The sequence below is a fragment of the Borostomias antarcticus genome, assembly GCF_949987555.1.
Source record: "Borostomias antarcticus genome assembly, contig: scaffold_433, whole genome shotgun sequence".
In the NCBI taxonomy this organism is placed as follows: Eukaryota; Metazoa; Chordata; class Actinopteri; order Stomiiformes; family Stomiidae; genus Borostomias; species Borostomias antarcticus.
In genome coordinates this window covers 15,001-34,933 of record NW_028176541.1, presented here as the reverse complement: position 1 = coordinate 34,933, position 19,933 = coordinate 15,001, and the positions used below count along the sequence as shown (strand labels likewise).

Here is a 19,933-nt window from a genome sequence, read left to right as displayed (position 1 = left end):
AGACCTCCTCAGCACAGTCGGGGGGTACCTTCACGAGAGGAGAGAGGAACAAGTCCTCTAACGACCTCAATTCCTACATTTGGCCGATATTCGCCAAAGCTGACCGCCATGGCGAGCGGGCGATGACGCGCTTGCTCTGTATTCGTTCATGGGATCACGCTAAGAGTGTAAACCTCCGCCGGGAGAGAACCAGAGAGAGGATGAAAACAGATGTGGTTCCTCAACTCCTCCCCAAATACCCCTCCCTTCTCTAGGGGAGCATGGCGCATGGGAGAGCGAGATAACTGGCTCCGCCTTTGGGCGACCAGGTGGGGGGGTTGGGGGTGGGGTTGGTGGGGGGGGGGGGGGGGGGGGGGTTGATGGTGGAGGTGGTGGCAGGGTTGGGGTTGGGGTGGGCAATAAGCATAAATCATGTTGTGACAAAGCTCTCTACGCCGTGGAGATAAGTGCACATTAGTGGTTGAGGCAGATCTGTCATCGTCTTCCTCACCGTTGTCGAGCGCTGAAACGCTGACTTGGGAAGTCGAGTAATGGAACTAAAACGAACGCTAACACAGGACAGTCACTATGAATGAATGAATGAATGAATGAATGAATGAATGAATGAATGAATGAATATTTATTTGGCCATCTTCAAAACAAAACATGCATATTATTGAAAACTTTCAATTCTCTTTCTGTGTGGTAAACAACCAAAAGGGCTAGGCTGAAGCAACTGCTTACACATTGCCTACTCTTTCATTGCCTTTGTGTATAATTTACCAAATGAGATTTTGGTGTGCGTTATAATAATCACGTGAACCGTTCTTCCCTACATGTCTAATTATTTGCCAGGTAGGTATTATATTGATCCCCGGTGGGAAATAACAAATTATTGGTAATTATTTGGTCACATTCAAAAGTCCTTGGTCATATTTTCTCTTGCTCTGTGACAGCGCTGACCTGGACGTTTGAATGGAAAGGCACGCGCGGACGAGGACATGTTAATTGCGTGAATAGTCTAACAACATAACCGCATCATCAACTAGAAACAGCAGGTCCTGAGTGCCCTTTAAGGCAACAGCCCGAACCCAAGTCCTGGATTTGATTATATCGGGTGTTCATGATTGGACTCAAACTGTCTAATCTGATCATGAGTGATACATTTCCACTGCGTGACACCGTTATATACAGAACTAACTTTTGTTGTAACTTGTGGTTACTAAGAGGGGGAACATTTCTCTTGGAATGTGATCGCCAGATTGAAATGGAAGCTGGCCAGATGTCTGATTGATATGGGTTCTCAGAACCTGAAATGGACCCTATTTTTAGTTTGTTTCTATTTAATCTGTATTTCTCTCGGGGAACCCCATTCAGATCAAAGTCTCATTTTCAATGGTGCCCTGGTGACAAAACAAAGACATACAAAAACACCATACATACAAAATCAATACAAAAAGATCATACATTTACACATTATAACTGATAAACATTATAGCAACATTATTTAAAAACATGCACAGACCTCAATCTCAATTTTATTTATGATATTTTTTGAAACTGAGGCATCCAATTTGATGGTCCCTTGAAATGTATCCCAAGCCCCTAGGCACCGAGCTTTCCCAGCTGATTGGAGGGACCAGAGAACCAACCAATCCTGAGGTCTAGTTTGGTGATGACTGGAACGCCATGTAATGAGGGCTGTCAGATAATTAGGTAGCTTTTGTAAGATCGCTTTATAAATATTCAGGAGCAAATGCTGCGTTCTAACGGACAGGGACGGCCAACCCACTTCCTGACAAAGATCACAATGGCCGTGTCCGAAATGCATACTACCTGCTATATAGTAGGCGAGATGTAGCATGCTACATCAAAACTGTGAAACTGCGAAAAAATGGCCGAAAATGTAGCATGGTCCAATGATGCACTCTGAAACCAGTAATAAACAAAGATTTTGGATCGTGGTCCGGTGTCAGAGAATGTACGAATATCTAACTACAGTTAGTCCTATAACCTATGTAGCGGAAATGTAAATGAGGTAGGTACAGGGGCGGACTGGCCATCGGGAGCACGCGCCAACTGGCCTGGCCCGCGGTGAATGGCCTGTGCCCCCCACCCACCCCCGTCAACAAATCACACAGCCCCCCTCCTCTCCCCCCCCCCCCGTCAACAAAACGAAACTGAAGGTGTTCCATCTCACCGCGTCGGCTCGGCTCGTGGCCTGACTGGGGCTACATTTCCCGCCATGAAATATTCACCCAGTCCGGCCCTGGGTAGGTAGAGTTTATCTAGATATAATCTGGGATTCATGAGCCTTTGACTACTAAAGAACAACCGCTGTGGTAAACTCAATTAGAGGCGCTCACTTCTGTGGCTCCATGCCAACTCAGATAACATGGAAATCTTCCCAGTCAAGACAGTCTGTCCTCCAAGTCCATCCCCACACCAACTGTCTGTTCATCTGTTTCTCGTAAATGAAAGGTATGTTCAAATGTGCGCATGGTCTCTGAAGACATCGGTCTTAATTAAAATGTCCCCGAATGTTTTCTATGAGCCAGGCATACATTGAATATAATATTCCCTAATGTATTGCGCTGTTGATCAGAAGAAACGCCTGCATTTGTGAAAATGAAGTCCTCACGCTTTAATTAATATAATTATGGCATTGCACATCAAAATTCAATCATTGAGAATTGCAAATGGCAAACAACATAGCTGCTTCTATTGAGAAGGTCAATATGGTACCAGGAGGACATCCACTAACCTGTATGATCCATCAAATACATACATACCCTTTTTACATTAGCCGGAGTGTACGTTGGTTGGTTCTCCGCCTGCAATCTCACTCTGAACAGAGGTATGAATAATGTATCCTGCAACAATTCAGCTGGGAACGTCCTTGGTATTTACATTTTATCATCAAGGGCATTGAACGAGGCTCCAGGTGTGACACGTTTTCACTCTCTTTGCCTTTACATAACCCAATAACATTTGATGGACTGGTGAAACGTGTCCTTTTCTCAGGTGTTTTTGAAAGTATCAGAATAGGAAATAAAAGGTATGTGAAAGGTTGAGGCCAGGTGATGACTAAGCAGGGGTCTATTTTTTGCTGCAGTCGGAGGCAACAATACTGGCTCGGTCTAGGAGATCATGGCGATGCACGAATCCCTCAGGACCAACAGTGAGACTCACTTCACACAATGCCCCCAATGTTTACAACAGACAATTTAGTTTCCTTCCAACAATTATGAGGGAAATTGAATCTCAGGAAATGTTCGTTTTCTTGTCCATTAGACCAAACAATAACACTATCCCCCTAGGTTTACAATACATCTGTCTTCAAAGGACAGTTTAGAAAATTAATATCCCCGTTTTTACGGACAAAGCGGGAACCAAGTAAATCAAACTGAAGCAATTCCATGTTTGTTTTTTTCCATGTGTGGGCGGATGAAAGCATGTTCAAGTGTTGTGTTCATTCATTGTCTACATCCCTCTTTTACAATAAGTAATAAATTGCAATTACAACTTCCTTGGTCGTGACCAGAGACTGAAGCTGGTTTCTGTTGTGCTTATTTAGCGTTCCCCTTCCTTCTACCAAGGGCTGTTTAGCATTAGCCAGCTCCGTGCATTCGATTATTTGATCATTTCGGTGAAAGCAGCAGATCCACGGTGCAGGGATATAAAGTGATTGGCCCTCTCTGCTGCCTCTGAGTTATTTACAGTTGAAAGGGAGGGGGGGAAGTGTCCTGAAAAACCTTCCTCCTTGTCCCTTATTTTCCATGAGTATTTGTTTGAGAGATAAATGCGCTCCGTTCGGCGGAGGACGACAGCCTACACAAAGATGATCCCGAATTGATTTCTGAAATGTTGCAGAACTGACTGTTTGATGTATGCCGCGAGACATGAATCATAAAAATTCTATTAAAACCCCCCTTGAATGGCTGACACCGGAATATTATTTGTGATGATTAATTTCACTCAGTCATTACAATGGGAGTCAGATCGCCTCAGACAAAATTGCTTTTCATTCCCCATTGAATTTCCTCTATTTTGTTCTTTCCCCGTCCTCAGACTTTAGTCACATGTCCCCGCTTACTGCAGCACCTGGACCCTCTGCTCTGATGCAGCATTTCCTAAGACGTCCAAACAAATTTGACTAATTAGACTCAGCATCTTCTGTATGTTTGCAGATTTAGAGCAGGGTTATTTCTGATTACTTGTAGTTATAATTTACCTTCTGTCAGGATTGGTTAACCCGAGAGGCTGTGTTGTCATGGTTATGTGAGGTGATCCTCCATCTTCCAAATCCTGAATTTTCTTGGTGATATGATTGATACAGTGACTCTGAACAACACCAGCGTGCATAATTTATCTTTTGATTTTGACTAAATATTCTCCCATTCACAAACCCTGACCCCCGTACATGGGTTCGGGCTCCGCCCACGAATGTCCCAGAACCCTAGCGACGACCCTGTCCGTTTCCTCTAGCACATCCTCTCCTACAGCAGGCTCTGACCTTTGACCTTTTTCCTGTGTTTGACTCCAGAGCTACTCGGGTCAGAGCGGGGGCGGCGGCGGTAACGGTGGAGGCGACGAGGACTACGAGATCCCGCCCATCACCCCGCCCAACCACCCTGACGCCCACCTCCTCCACCTGATGGACCACGAGTCTGGCTACCTCTGCCACTCCCTGCCCCACAACGGCCTGATCAACCCCTACTCCTACACGGAGCTGCCCGCGCTCATGATGTCCAACATGCTGGCGCAGGACGGACACCTGCTCTCCAGCCAGATGCCCTCGGTGAGTACCAGGCGGTCACACGCGGGTCAGGGCCCAAAAAGGACAGGCGCTTCAGAGATTACAGATTATGTTTGAGATTATTGGTTTCAATCTGCGGTTCTGTGTCAAATCTCTCCTCGCTAGCTAGACAGCGCACCCAGCGCATAACCAAGTTCTCCGGCAGTCTTGTAGGGCCGGTGACACGGAGGACAACGCTGGATCAAAAACAGTACGCATCTGTGCAGCAGAGTACATGGGCGGCGGTATAGCTCAGTTGGTAGAGCGGGTCGTTCAGTGATCGTAGGGTCGGTGGTTCGAATCCCGGCTCCTCCTGACTACCTGTCGAAGTGTCCTTGGGCAAGACACTGAACCCCAAATTGCTTCCAACGAGCAGGCAAGCGCCTTGCATGGCAGCTGCCGCCATTGGTGTGTGAATGGCGCTCCGGGCCAGTGTAACAACTGGATGGGGAGCGTGTTACAAATGCAGTACCTACATGGTACCTCTCTGAGCATCTAGTACAGTACCAGTTACTGTACAGCCCTGCACGCCACCCTGTGTGAGACCTTAGCATCAGGGAGAGGTGATGTTGTTTGGCACCAGTCTGAGAAAGCAGAATTTCATAATTGTTGGGTCTAGAAATAGGTGCTGAATTAAATTGTTTAGCAGAGACACACACTTGTGTCTCACAAGCTCATTGTTTAGATTATAAATACAATGCAGTTACAAGACAGTATCATAAAGTAGTATGACAATAGTCTCGTCATTTCATACTGGTAAGTTATGTTGCGCAAACATATTTATGAGATCCCTGTATCAAGTAGTGGCAGAGGATGTAGAATGGTGCTTGAGATAGTTTGTGGGTGCCTTGACAGCCTCTGAGGCACAGAGCATTGTGGGTAAATCCATCAATGTCAGAGCTCTCCCCTGCCCGTGTCGGTCAATCCATCAAACCTCCAGTATGAATGCTCTCTGATTGCTCACTCAGCGCTCCACACAAGAGCACCATTAAATGAGAATCTCCAAAAACATGATAAAAGAATGTGAAACGACGGAAATAGCGCAGTTCTTAGCTCTTGGGAATTTACATAAAATGTAATTATACGTCAGTTATGCGCAATGCGCAATGCTAGTTCCGTACGCTAGTTCCGAAAAATATATTCTTACATACGGTACACTTTATGTCACCATTAAATGATGGATGACAGTTGGTTGAGGTGTGATCTATCTTGATATTAACGTTACAGTATTTTCACAATATTGTGACCTTTACATGGATGACCGTCCTATCATAAGAACCCAGTAGTCCTATCCCTCAAAATCAGCACTTGAATAAGTTCAAATTGAAATGTCTCTACATGGCTAAACCTGAAATTAGAACTATATTAAAATTTCATTTGAACGCACAGTGAATCAGCCGCCTATCAAAGCGGTTCACCTCGATGCACGCAGTTGAGGAGAGCAATTAAGGTGAGGTTCAGGCTTATTAGGGCCTTTCTTTACGTGGACAGATCAATAGAAAAGGGTTAGGGTTATATTGGTATTGTGGTTGTTTTTTTGGTGTACGGCCGTATGCCGTATTTGAGCAAGGTAGGTGGAGGTAGCTGGAGGTGTTGTTCTGTGTCTCCTCCATAAACAATATCAGAGCTGTTGAAATGGATCCACTACATCTGGAGGTCACGCCTTATATTCAATCTTGAGCACATTGAAAAAAAAAATCCATTAGGTTTCATCTTTCCTCCATCAGCCATTCTACTGGGGTGCTGCAGTGAGATCTGTTTTCATCAGGCAGATTCAATACGTGAGCAGGGCAATGAAAAGAGTGCAACGGCAAAGGAGAGAGGGAGAGAGAGAGAGAGAGAGAGAGAGGGGGGGGAGGGGGAGAGGGGGAGAGAGAGAGAGGGGGGGGGGAGAGGGGGGGAGAGAGAGGGAGAGAGAGAGAGAGGGAGGGGGGGAGGGGGGGAGAGAGAGGGAGAGAGAGAGAGAGGGGGAGGGGGAGGGGGGGAGAGAGAGGGAGAGAGAGAGAGAGGGGGAGAGAGAGGGGGGGAGAGAGAGGGGGGGGAGAGAGGGGGAGGGAGAGAGGGGGGAGAGAGTGCAAGGAAAAGAGTGCAATGGCAAAGGAGAGAGGGAGAGAGAGAGAGAGAGAGAGAGAGAGGGGGGAGAGAGAGAGGGGGAGAGAGAGAGGGGGAGAGAGAGGGGGGGAGAGGGAGAGAGAGAGGGGGAGGGAGAGGGAGAGAGAGAGGGGGAGGGAGAGAGGGGGGAGAGAGTGCAATGAAAAGAGTGCAATGGCAAAGGAGAGAGAGAGAGAGAGAGAGAGAGGGAGGGGGAGATAGAGAGGGGGGGGAGAGAGAGAGAGAGGGAGGGGGAGAGAGAGAGGGGGAGGGAGAGAGGGGGGAGAGAGTGCAATGAAAAGAGTGCAATGGCAAAGGAGAGAGGGAGAGAGAGAGAGAGAGAGAGAGAGAGGGGGAGAGAGAGAGAGAGGCGGGGAGGGAGAGAGAGAGAGGGGGGGGGTAGGTGTGTGGGGGGTTGCAAAGAGGGAGATGCAACTCTTATTTGAAATGGACGTATACCTTTTATTCTTTTTTATTGTATTATTAGATATTTTAGACTTGGCCAAGAAGGGAAATCGGTTAATTAAATCCCCATGACAAGATGTTCTAAACCTAGCCATGCTAAATACAGACATGCAGCTGAATATCAAGTAGAAAGCACAATTTCAAGTACAGTATAACATACACACACCGTTGTATAAAGAACCATTTATAACAATATAGAAGCTTACAGTTCCAAATGGAACCCTATTCAACTCCAAAAGGTACTGGGTACTGTCCTCAAAAGGGTTCCTATGGAACCTTTTTAGAGGCTTCTTCTATTTTTATAAATAGTCCATGTAGCACGTAGACGTGTGGCATGTAAATTGTAGCAATAAGTAATTTAACAATCATTTTCATAAAGCAAAGCAGCATATTGATGCTCCATGGTAGTATGCAAGGTTATTGCATCATCCAAGCTTCAGCTGGCGTTGACAGCCTCGGAGCCAGAGACCGGCTGTGCGTAATAACAGTAGGCTTGTTAGCTAAAAACTAAGATTAAACACTGTTTTGATAAAGCTGTACTGTAGCTTCTAGCCACTCATAGATCCCCCAAGCTTAACAGTTAGGCTAACTTCCAAACGTAAGTCAGGCTGTGTGAAAGCTTCTCTAACAAGCACACTACTGTACTGTACTGTACTGTACTGTATGTAGTGACACAAGCAACTGACAGTCCTCAAACGGGGGCAGTATCAGGGTAGAAAAAACGTTCAACTTCACCTGTCAACAGCCCCAGTGTCATCCTGTTTCTCCTTTCTTCCCCAAACTCTCAGGCCCCTGAAACACACAAACGGCTGTATTCTCCTAATTTCACAGAGTCATTTTCAATTCATAAGGGCCCTGGCTGATGCTTATTGTGTTGCGGTCAGAAAGCCCTCCTGGACAAACATGATATCTTTCAGAGAGCCTCCTCTCTGACGCTCCTCAGCACTCTCTCTATTAATGCCCTGACTGTCATAGTGTTTTCCACAAGTTCCAAAACACATTAGACATCCAATAGCCGTGCTCGGGTTGCACTGATGTTATCAATAAAGCTGGGAGAGATATACTTATCTGATGGAGGTCTCTCTGGGCTCTGTAGGCTAGTCTCTCCGCACAGTTGGTCATTGGGTCTTCGTTTGCATCGAGTGACCCGTTTAATTTAGTGCTGATTTCATTTATTGACATATGATGCACTTGTAGTGCTGTGATCACTGGATGTTTTTTGTTTGTTTGTTTGTTTTTATTTTTTTGTATTTTTTTAATAACATACTGTTGCTATATACTTGTTCATCTATTGAGTAACAGGCCAGTGTCAGAACACTTTGTGCACTAAATGTACTCCTCAATGACCCTGCTAAACACAAGTGCTCAATAGTCCCACACTTTGCATAATTCAGCGTTGATTAGGTATCTTTGTAAAGCCTCTCAATAATATATGGTACATTAGTTATCATCAAAGTGGCTCGTGTGAGAGGTTTTGAATATGTAACAGCATAGTCACCCAATGGGATGAAGCTATCCTCTACAATACAGCACTCTGGGGAATTGAGGGTTTTGCTGTAGTGTGTTGCTTTGGTGACATGCCCGGTTACCGGGGACTACCGGACTGTAAACCACAACCACGTTTACCTGCGTTGTTATGGAGGCTGTTGCTATGTCTGGGATGTCCTCATTCAGTCAGTATCTTCCTATCAGTATCTTTTGTTCCAGCATTTCAAATGTAAGATCTGATTGTAAAGCCCCTATTTTTTGGACCGTACACAGGGTTAATTAGTGGGTATTAATCTTCTGCTGATTGTCATGTTATGGTGCATGTCATTAAGGCTCGGGGGGTATTTTTGGTCTCGAGTGGTTAGAGCAGGTGTTCCATAAGTGTGCGTGAATGAAATATGAGCTACAGTGTCAACTGAACTTGTCACAGACAAGGGAGATGAATTAATGATGAGGTAGCGGAGGTGTGTCTTAATGTGTTCTCCCTAATGCACGCTTTCACTAAGTCACTAGCGCACGCCGTACGCACACTTCCTCTAAATGTGCAATGACACAAGGATTAACAGAGTAATGCTTTCATCACAAAAAGGAACTGGACAACCGACTGAACCAACAGATAGAGAAAACCTTAGCATCCATTGCTTAGTGGGTCAGTTATATAAAACCCATTTTTCTCAGTGGGGAACTTAATTTTCAATGATTGGATAAAAGGCGGTACGGCGTCTTGGGGAATGATAGATAAGATTCAGCCTTTTTCATAACGTCGACCAACTAGAAAGACAGAACGAATCCTTCATGGAATTCTATTCCATTGATGATGCAGCCAGATTCTCTAGATAGATGATCAATCAGACGGAGATTGGCAAAATCACCTCCATGCTTGATCGCCTCATGAAATCTCAAGGAAAGAGAGTTTTTTTTTTTTTTTTTACACAGCTTTCTTTTCACCTTTTGTGATTATTTATTTTCAAATAGTCCTTCAGGCTAATGTTCCATTTTGGTATTTCACACCATCTTTTCCCATACATGATGCATCGCAGTCATAAATCATTAGACAAACAGAGACTTGTGCGAACCCTGAAAGGTCTAAAGATTTATGTAGCACATTCATGTTTTCCACTTCCTCGTTTTAGTACTCCACCAGTAAAGCCTGGCTAATAAAAGGCCCTATTAATATTTCCTGTTGCCTAGCAACGGCAGGCAGCAAGTAATAGCATTCTGTGGAAAAATAGATGGGCGATAAGAAAAAAATTCAATTCTTTTCTCATCTCCTGGGAGAAAGTACCTTATTTCTCCAGCAATGTGATATGAAACTGTAGTTGTATATTAAAAAATATTTTAAAGAAATGGAAGTTATTTCCAATTTCATCATTGTCATTGCTGACGAAATCTCTTTTTTTTTTCCTGATAGCCAATTAGCCTGTAGGATTAAGCTAATCAAGGGATAAAGCCTGGATCTGCTTTCCTTTTTAATAAGCCCCTCAGAGCGGGGACTGCATGGCACAGCCAAGCATACCTTAAGCAGACCGTCCCATGAGACAAATTACATTTAATTCACATCGGAGTTTTGATTTACATTTGGATAATTACAAGGTATCGTTTCTTCAACGGGTCTAATGAATGAATGGCTGTTTTGTGTAGGTTCCCACAGCTCCGACTGGTCCCGGCTGGTGAACTTGACTGTGTTTTATCACTGCCGCTCCATATTTACCACACTGTATAAAACATGGACCCCCCCCTCCCACTCTTCCCCCTAATTAAAGTACTATAACATCTCATAACATCAGAAACACAGCACCACCATAGATTGTGGGCATGTTATTGTTGTGGGCATATTTAACACACGCTGTATAAAACATTGAACCCCCCCCACTCTTCCCCCTAATTAAAGTACTATAACATCTCATAACATCACCTTCAGAAACACAGCACCACCATAGATGTGATTGTGGGCATGTTATTGTTGTGGGCATATTTAACACACGCTGTATAAAACATGGACCCCCCCCCTCACTCTTCCCCCTAATTAAAGTACTATAACATCTCATAACATCAGAAACACAGCACCACCATAGATGTGATTGTGGGCATGTTATTGTCGTCCCCGTCGGCGTGTTACGGTACCAGGTCCAGGCGGTGGAGCTTTCGCCGGGCGAAAAGACAAAGAGTTGGACTCAGCTGCGCCAGATAGGCAGTGTTATGATGGAGTTACACAGATAAAGGATTTCATATTACATTTAGCCACAGGGCCCTGCTGCGACTTATCATCCCATGAAATCGTGTCCATATTGCATTGTGCCTTATCTCGCCATCCATCAGCTCGCCCGGTTTCATCTGGGGAGAGTATTCTGCCCCGGTGGCCGTGGAGAACATCTCGTGTGATCTCGGCTCGCTGCGGTTTCACCCCGCCCAGTGCGTAGCGAAATTGTCCCGGGCCAATAGGACGTGCGGCTGGAACGGCGGATTTGATCCAAAATGGCGGCTCCCTAGCGCCAAGAGACCGCCCCGTAATGTCCGTGGGATTTAGTAATGTAGCATAATCCGTCTTTTTTTTGCATATGACTGTATTTCCGCCACCTTCGGCGTACTGAGGGTTTAGTGTGAGTAGGTGAAGATGGCTCCTGTCAAGAGCGTGTGAGGAGTTAACACACTTGCAAATCACCTTCTGGTTAACATAATTGTTGGCATGACCCCCCCCTTTACTGTGTGAAATGTACGTGCGTGTGCGTGCGCGCGTGCGTGTGTGTGTGTGTGTTGGGCGCTGCAGTCAGAGCTCTCATTAGCGTAGCAGAGGAGTCCTGTCTTGCGCTTGTCAGAAGCGCGTGTCCCTGCCACTCCTCACGCCGTCTCCGACATGTCACGTCAGACGGAGACTGTGATGCGCCGGCGCTCGTCTTTGTGAGGTGAGCTCAAAGACGCTCCTGTGATGCTCTGCTTTAGAGAGGGAGAGGGAGAGGAGAGAGAGAGGAGAGAGAGATGAGAGAGAGAGAGGGAGAGAGAGAGGGAGAGAGAGAGGAGAGGAGAGAGAGAGGAGAGAGAGAGGGAGAGAGAGAGGAGAGAGAGAGGGTGGGAGAGGATAAGGGGCTTTGACGTTACCAGTAATGAGGAACATGGGGCACGATGCCGAGGGGGACACTGCAACATTTCCATCTGCAAGTCAAGACCGCGCTGCCTTGACTCCATTTTGAAGAGAATTCAACACTCTACTAGAGACTAGTCAATCATCAGGTTTAGCCATCGCAGCGCAGCCAAATGTTTTCATGTTAGCGACTTTTTCGCAAATGTTGGGAATCTAAAGAGTAAGACAGACCCTCACTTGGTTTCAGGGGCGTAGGTTTGGTTTGAGAGGTGATTGTGTGTGTGTGTGTGTGTGTGTGTGTGTGTGTGTGTGTGTGTGTGTGTGTGTGTGTGTGTGTGTGTGTGTGAGGGCTGGGAGGTGGAGGGTAAGAACAGTTTCACCAGCACAGCTCTCTCGCCCTCATCGTTATTATATTACCAAAACAGGGGAGAGAGACAAAAATGTGAATTCCAAAATGTCAAGTGGACATTTCCCCCCCCCGACCCCGGCACCCAGCTGGGTCTGCGATCAGCGGACATTCACTCACATCCCATCTTTGTTGCTGGGTTAGTTCATAATGTCCATTACTAATTCTAACTAATCTTTACAATTCTGCCCAAGATGGTTTTAGAATCAGCAGATGCTTTGGCATCGGCTGCCTCTGGCATGCTGTGAGCAGGAATGGGTACAGTAGGTACAGTAGGTGTTTACAGTGGTACATTGGATTGATTTCCAATCTGTTACCTCACTGTTTTTAAATTATTTTATTTTTTTTACACTCTGGCGAGATTTCTGCTCTAGTCAGTAATTACTCTCTGATCAAGCTCATTAAAGGTGCGAATGCTGCTTTTCGGCTAAATTAAATCATCTGAACACTCTACAGAGTGGCTCTTTTCTGTCTTTCACTTGACAAATGTGTGCTGTATGTTTAAAACTCGCTAAACTTACAGCAACGATTTAGAGGACAAGAGATGGCCTACCTCTAGAAGAGGTAAAGACATGCAGCATTACGTCTATTAAGGGTGGACCATTGCACTCATCACAGTTTCTCTCCAAAGATCGCTCCCACCTTGACGAGGTGATGTATGGACTCTCTATAGGGAATCCCTGCAAAACAGGGCTGTATTTGATGCCTTAAGTACTTCTGTGATCACCAGCTTTACCTTTACCTCGTTAGACATCTCGTTAGACCTGGTGTACCTAATTAGCCGGCTCCTCCCCCTGATGACACCAGCCCACTGCAGCTTCATTTGGGCTTCGGTTAGAGACTTAAGTAGCGTATGATTTATAAATCCACTCGCTTATTAGTCCTGCACACCGTGTATAAATGACCCTCCCGGGTATATGTACGCTTGATGAGGGGAAGTGATGGATGATGGGAGGGGGCGGGGCTTTGAGGAAGCGAGCGGTTAGCCCTTCGCCATCGGGGGCTGTGAGGGAGCGAGGGCTGGGCAGCCCGGGGTTGGCTGGCTGGCTGTACCTAGGGCGTGTTTACCGCCTGACGCCGCCCGGCTCTGCGCTGCTCTGCTTTTGAGGGATCAGTCTTGAACGCGGCTCTAATTAAAGCTGTCATGGTTGGGCGCCTGCAGGGATAATGTTCTATTATTATAGTCATTTGTTTCAATTAAACGCCGGGTGATTTTACAATAGCAACTGTGAACCTGTGTGAGTGAGCCATCACTCTCAACAAGATGCCTCCAGTCAGGCTGGGAGAGGAGGCTGGGAGAGGCTGAGAGAGGCTGAGAGAGGCTGGGAGAGGCTGAGAGTGGCTGAGAGAGGCTGGGAGAGGCTGAGAGAGGCTGGGAGAGGCTGGGAGAGGCTGAGAGAGGCTGGTAGAGGTTGGAAGAGGCTGGTAGAGGTTGGGAGAGGTTGGGAGAGGCTGGTAGAGGCAGGGAGAGGCTGGGAGAGGTTGGGAGAGGCTGGGAGAGGCTAGTAGAGGCAGGAAGAGGAGGTTGGGAGAAGCAAGGAGAGGCTGGGAGAGGCAGGGAGAGGCTAGTAGAGGCAGGGAGAGGAGGTTGGGAGAGGCTGAGAGAGGCTGGGAGAGGCTGAGAGAGGAGGTTGGGAGAGGCTGGGAGAGGAGGTTGGGAGAGGCTGGGAGAGGCTGAGAGAGGCTAGTAGAGGCAGGGAGAGGCTAGTAGAGGCAGGGAGAGGCTAGTAGAGGCAGGGAGAGGCTAGTAGAGGCAGGGAGAGGAGGTTGGGAGAGGCTGGGAGAGGCTGGGAGAGGCTAGTAGAGGCTGGGAGAGGCTAGTAGAGGCAGGGAGAGGCTAGTAGAGGCAGGGAGAGGAGGTTGGGAGAGGCTAGTAGAGGCTGGGAGAGGCTAGTAGAGGCTGGGAGAGGCTAGTAGAGGCTGGGAGAGGCTAGTAGAGGCAGGGAGAGGCTAGTAGAGGCTGGGAGAGGAGGTTGGGAGAGGCTGGGAGAGGCTGGGAGAGGCTGGGAGAGGTTGAGACAGGCCGAGGGAGACAGCACCTACACTAACTCTTAATTTGAGTGGTAAAGGGGATGCCAATCTGGTCGAATCAATCTAAGGACAAAGCAAGGTTAGATGTCTTGGCCCCCTGCTGTGTTGCACCTCTTTCACCATGGAGATATTGCTCTGGCTCCCCATCTGCCGGTGGTTAAATCCCCTTAGCTAAATCAAATGGTGCAGGCAATCGGAGCAGCCATGAAACCATTTCAAAGGTAAGGTCAGCTGGAGCAGAGGAACAATAGCTTTCTGATATTCCATCTCAAACACAATGGGCTGCACATAATTGGAAAGCCTTTGTTATTTGACTCCCATTTGACTATGATGTAGGTCTACACGGCGTGCGTGCAAACAGAGGGATGCTGCAAACAGCCCTGTGCTTAAACATCTAAGTATAGCTGTGTTGTATGCTCATTACAATTTGCAGTGTGTGTGTGTGTGTGTGTGTGTGTGCGCGTGTGTGTGTGTGTGTGTGATTGGGTATGAGTGCGCCTGTGTGTGTGTGTGTGTGTGTGTGTGTGTGTGTGTGTGTGTGTGTGTGTGTGTGTGTAACGTGCTTACATGTATGAGTTCAACTATTCACTTTCTTTTCTGTTTATTACTGTAGTGTGCTTTTATCTTCATAGGCTTCAAACCGTACAGCAGGTTCTCTGCCGAGACAATGGAAATATGAAATATGAAAACGCCTGATTCTAAAATATCATAGCTCTTGCATCCCTGGCAAAACATTAGAGGGAGAGAACTCTCACGGTGTGTCCAGAGTCAGACGGGCAGTAATGGCCAGCTAAAGCCTGTTACCCAGACTGCACTTCCCCCCTCCACAGCCAATGATACCATTAGGAATTAGCATACAGTACCTATGGCAACCAGCAACCTTTTGTCAGATTCTCTCATGTTTGTACAGCCGTCAGCCAGCGGACTTTATTTAGCCCTGACTGATGGAGCAACTTGATAACTTCTGGCTCCCGCTCAGGTGAAAAGGGCCAACAAAAAGCCCACAGAAACATTAGAAGCGCATTGGAATAATTGATCAACAGACAACTGTTGGAGTGCAATTTGTTTCAATGATAATAATAATAATAATAATAACAGGTGTCATGTTTGGCTGGTTGTTTCACGCTTGAATTGGCCATATTATCCTTTTATCAGTGTCCTTTTTTGTATTATGCTGAAATTGAATTAAATACATTTTATGTAACATGCATACACGTTCTATCATTAAAGCACAAAGAGGTTTCACCCATATAGTCCTTAGAGTTTAATATGTCTGTCTACTGTACCATTTTAGTACCTAATTTGCTCAATTTGAACACTCGGCTTCAATAAAATAAATAAAAGAATAGACAGAATGATGAATTAATGCTATGATGCACAAGTTCGAATATAAACAATGGCATGGTGCATCCGTACTGGATTCACAGCCAATACCATGAATAAATCAGGCTTTAGTTGAAAGGGAAAGGAGTGTGATTGATAGTGGTATCCTGCCACCCCCCTCAAGAATAAGGAGAAGGTGTGTAGATCCTTTTGTCCTTAGAACATGTCCTCCTTCCTATTAGAGCTGATAGCAGAACCCAATATGAATCCAAAGTCGGGCAGACCCGAAGCTACTTAGCTGATCTGCCTCTCTCTCCCTGTGCCGGGCTGGTCTCTCTCTCTCTCTCTCCTTGCTTATATCAAACATACTGTGCTCATATAAAAGACTGACGATTTCGCCCAGAGGCTGTTGCTATGGAAATAGGTCTGCTGTAGCTATGATAGGCCATTCTTGTTTGATTAATTGTTTTCTCAATGCTTCTTGGTTTGTGAGGACCCTCTTAGAGCAGCGCCACGGAAAATGGAAAATTAATGGATTTCAGTTTTTTTTTTCTCGTCTTCTTTTTATGCTAAGCGATTTCACTATGTTTTAAAAGTGGAGTGATGGGGTTTAGAATTATGATGGGAGGTTATGTTTTGGTTGGGAGGAGGTTCGAGCATGGTTATTTGAAATGCAAACGGAATGTCTTTGTCCAGGGGCTGGCTTTTGTCAGCTTCTGCTGAGGCAAACACCAAATCAAATGTCCTGCAAGTATATTAGGTTTTACTCTACCGACCTACTGGGGCCAATTATGATTGGAGAGTCGCGCCTTCATCTCAGAGGCCCTACTTGTGTTTATCAAGACCTCATATTCTAGGGCCTCCTGCAATTTGATCTTCCTCTTTTTTTCTCCGCACAGTGCTAATGTGTAATGTATTATTTAACTCATGAATGTTTAACAGGGCTAATAAATGCTAGCTCATCACATTCTGGTCTGTAAATTCCCATTTATACCATGCATTGATGTTCTGCTTTGGTTCTTGTATGTCCTGATGCATTTTGAATAAGTACTTTTTAGATCTTCAAGGCTTCTAACAGCATAACTTTTGAAAATGTTAAGAGGACTATCTCTTTAATAATTCTTAAATGTGTCATTTGTGGGTGGTCTAACAATGAACTTAAATGCAAACACATGTTTTGTTTCCATTAGAATGGATAATGACAGTAATATAATCCTACCTCAGCTTGCATCCTCAACTATCATCGAACATCGAAGTGGAACTATCTGTTGTTACATGGTTATTATCAATATATGATTATACAGTAGCCAGATGTTTCAAATAATTTTGAAAGTCAAGTAGTTTTGCGGAGAACTACATTGCTTTGTAGACTTCAGGGACATCAAAGAGAGCTGACATTATTGGAAGAGGAGAGAGGTAATAAAAGAGGGAATAAAAAATGACTCAGATTAAGGGACAGACACAATGTTTGATCAATCCTTGAATGATGAATGATATGTTGTTCAAGGACATTTGCACCACAGGACTGAACTTCATATTCAGCACATGCATTTAGCCTCAAAGCACGATCTGATTTTTTTTTTAAGTTACAAAAAAATCACAATGGCACGATTTAGTAGGGGAAGGCATGGTGTGTGTGTGTGTGTGTGTGTGTGTGAATCCTGAGGAAAGAGTGGGGGAAATCAAGATAAGTTTGCTTCCGACCAGTCTCAGCAGAGCAGTGGGACCAGTGAACCTAGAGGAGCTTTCTCTCCTCGACTCAACTTGACCTATTTCCCTTACTAGCACAGATCTGACAAAAAAGCTTTCTTTTGTTCAAATTGGGGAAAACCCTGCTAAGAGTTCAGATAGTAAAGCTGTGGTGTTCTTCTCTCACTCAGATGCAGGAGATGTCTCAACATCCAGAGGCTTCTCACTATCACCCAGCCCGACACAACCCACTGATACACAGGTCACCTAGGATACCCCCCCACCCCATGAGCGCACTGTCCCAACTGAACTCTCATGTGGGCCGGGGCGCACTTACCCACGGTTCCCCCTCACCTCCAGGAAGTAAATCGGCCACGCCTTCCCCCTCCAGCTCCAATCAGGAAGAGGAAACTGATTCTCACTTTAAGGTACTGGCGTGGAAATGCTTCTTTGATTTCAATGACTTGAGGGACAGTCAGGGACAGGGTGTGGGGATTGCAATGTGCCGGGGATGTTGATTTCTGGTAACCTGAGTTTTATTAGACAGTTTTTTTATGTTAATACTTGTTGTTGAAAGTGAATCTAGGCTCAGTTATCGGATATACTCTGTCGTAGCTAGCTCAGTTGATTCATTGTTCATTGTGGGTGCATTGTGGGTAATTCGCTAACTGTTTTATGGATGTGTTTGCATTCTCAGAACTTAAGACCATCTGGTATTTTTATTTCTATTCAACTAAAAGGAATGCAGCCTTTTCTTTGTCATTTGTTACGATGGTTTTCTCTCAGAAGGATTACAATTTAGATTAAAAATGTTCAAAATCCATTATCGGCAGGTCCTCTCTATAATTGTACCTCCAAATTGCTAATTGTCCTTTAGCGAGGAGCTGGAAAAACTACTGGTACAATAATTCACATTCCCCCAGCTGGTACTACTGGTTTCTGTGTGTTTACTATTAGTTCCTATTGGCTTAGTGAACAATATCCATTCCACATATTGTATATAGTATTACATTGACAAGAATAAGAGAGTACATTTCATTTTCAGTAGATTTAGAGTCAACCTAGTCAACATGGCCAATATTACAGTAATATAGTAGTATTCTATAAACTCATTACATTTAACTCATTGGTTTCATCTGAAGCAGGACAGTTGATCTCAAAATACTACAGCAGTTTCTCTTCTGAGCAGTTAACATGAGCCATGGAGGCCAGAGGGATGTTCTCACATCCACTCCTCTAAAAACACAACTCTTCAATTTGGAAAAAGGACAAGGGCATGCACACTTGTCAGGTTATATTCATTTAATCCATGTAAATCCACCCAACAAAGCATATAGGAATTGCCCACCAATCAGGGGTCTGTTAGGATTGGTTTGTCGTTGATCTTGGGGAATTGAAAAGCGGAGACATGAACGTACAGTATAATTGAATCTGCCGTTTCTATAGTGTTGCATATTTATCAGCATCTGTAGCCTAGCTCACAGTGATACGGTAAGAGCAGAAGATTTTCATAAAAACAACATTTCTTCCCCTTCCGTGTTCCAGAACCTCCCTGCTGTGCTGACTGTCCATGTATGAATAACGAACAATTACCATCTCTCTTATCGCATTTGCCTCTGTGCAATTTATTCAACAGCCACATCAAAACTAGAACAAACAGATGTGATTCTGCATACTTGTTTGCACCATTGCACAAAAGTCTAGATTCATTACTGTTACTTAATGAAACGCTAAAGAGTAATTGTGTGAATGACAAACGACACAAGAAGTTTCAACAAGTCCATTAGCAAATAAGATAGCTTCGACCAAGTAGTAGAAACATGGCCAGTCAGTGTAGGAATAGCAGCTGGTTCCTCGTGTTGTGATGACGGTGGCGATGCTGTCCTTTAGCTCCGCGGCTTTAGCTCACTGAAGAGCATGGACATGAAGGGGTTGGCACGGTGACCATGTCATCCTGTGAATGCGAGGAAGTGAGAGATTCGCTCTCTGCTCTCGCGTTTCTGTTTATCTTGGCAGAGAGGCGACCGTGTGAGATGGTCGCTGCCTCGCTCAGCGAATGTTTGAGTTACTAATGAGGAAATTCTGTCTATCCGCAGGTGATGGAGAGAGACAGGAGTCTACTGCTGCTACGACCGACACTGTTGATAAGATGTGGTGTTTTTCTGTGTTTTGATGGTCTTCCAGATCACAGGGGAGAAGAGGCCTTCCTCCGAGATGATGAAGCCCAAGCCCAAACCACAGAAGAAGAAGAAGAAGAAGGACCCCAACGAGCCCTCGAAGCCCGTGTCGGCCTACGCCCTCTTCTTCAGGGACACGCAGGCGGCCATCAAGGGGCAGAACCCCAACGCCACCTTCGGGGACGTGTCCAAGATCGTGGCCTCCATGTGGGACGGGCTGGGGGAGGAGCAGAAGCAGGTAGGGACAAACGTGCGGCACACACACACACACAACCTCACACACTCACGCACAACATTTTATTTAACAGGTATCATATCTTTAAAATAAAATCAACGGAAGCTAGCCACATCGCCAAAAAAAAGGGTTACAGTTAACTTGTTCTATGTAAACCCGTCGTTTTGCCTTG

At 45.5% G+C, this 19,933-nt stretch overlaps 1 protein-coding gene across 1 annotated transcript in view; it reads left to right on the top strand.

The window, feature by feature from the left end:
- Positions 1 to 2,678: 2,678 nt before the first annotated feature.
- The window catches only part of LOC311328378 (TOX high mobility group box family member 2-like), a gene marked incomplete at both ends in the record, with an annotated part of 32,180 nt that continues 14,925 nt past the window's right edge, over positions 2,679 to 19,933 (top strand). Inside the window, 4 exons of the mRNA XM_084462354.1 lie at positions 2,679 to 2,720; positions 4,526 to 4,780; positions 17,541 to 17,777; positions 19,534 to 19,764. Coding sequence (XP_084318480.1) covers positions 2,679 to 2,720; positions 4,526 to 4,780; positions 17,541 to 17,777; positions 19,534 to 19,764 — 765 coding nt within the window. The remainder of the gene's footprint in view (positions 2,721 to 4,525; positions 4,781 to 17,540; positions 17,778 to 19,533; positions 19,765 to 19,933) is intronic.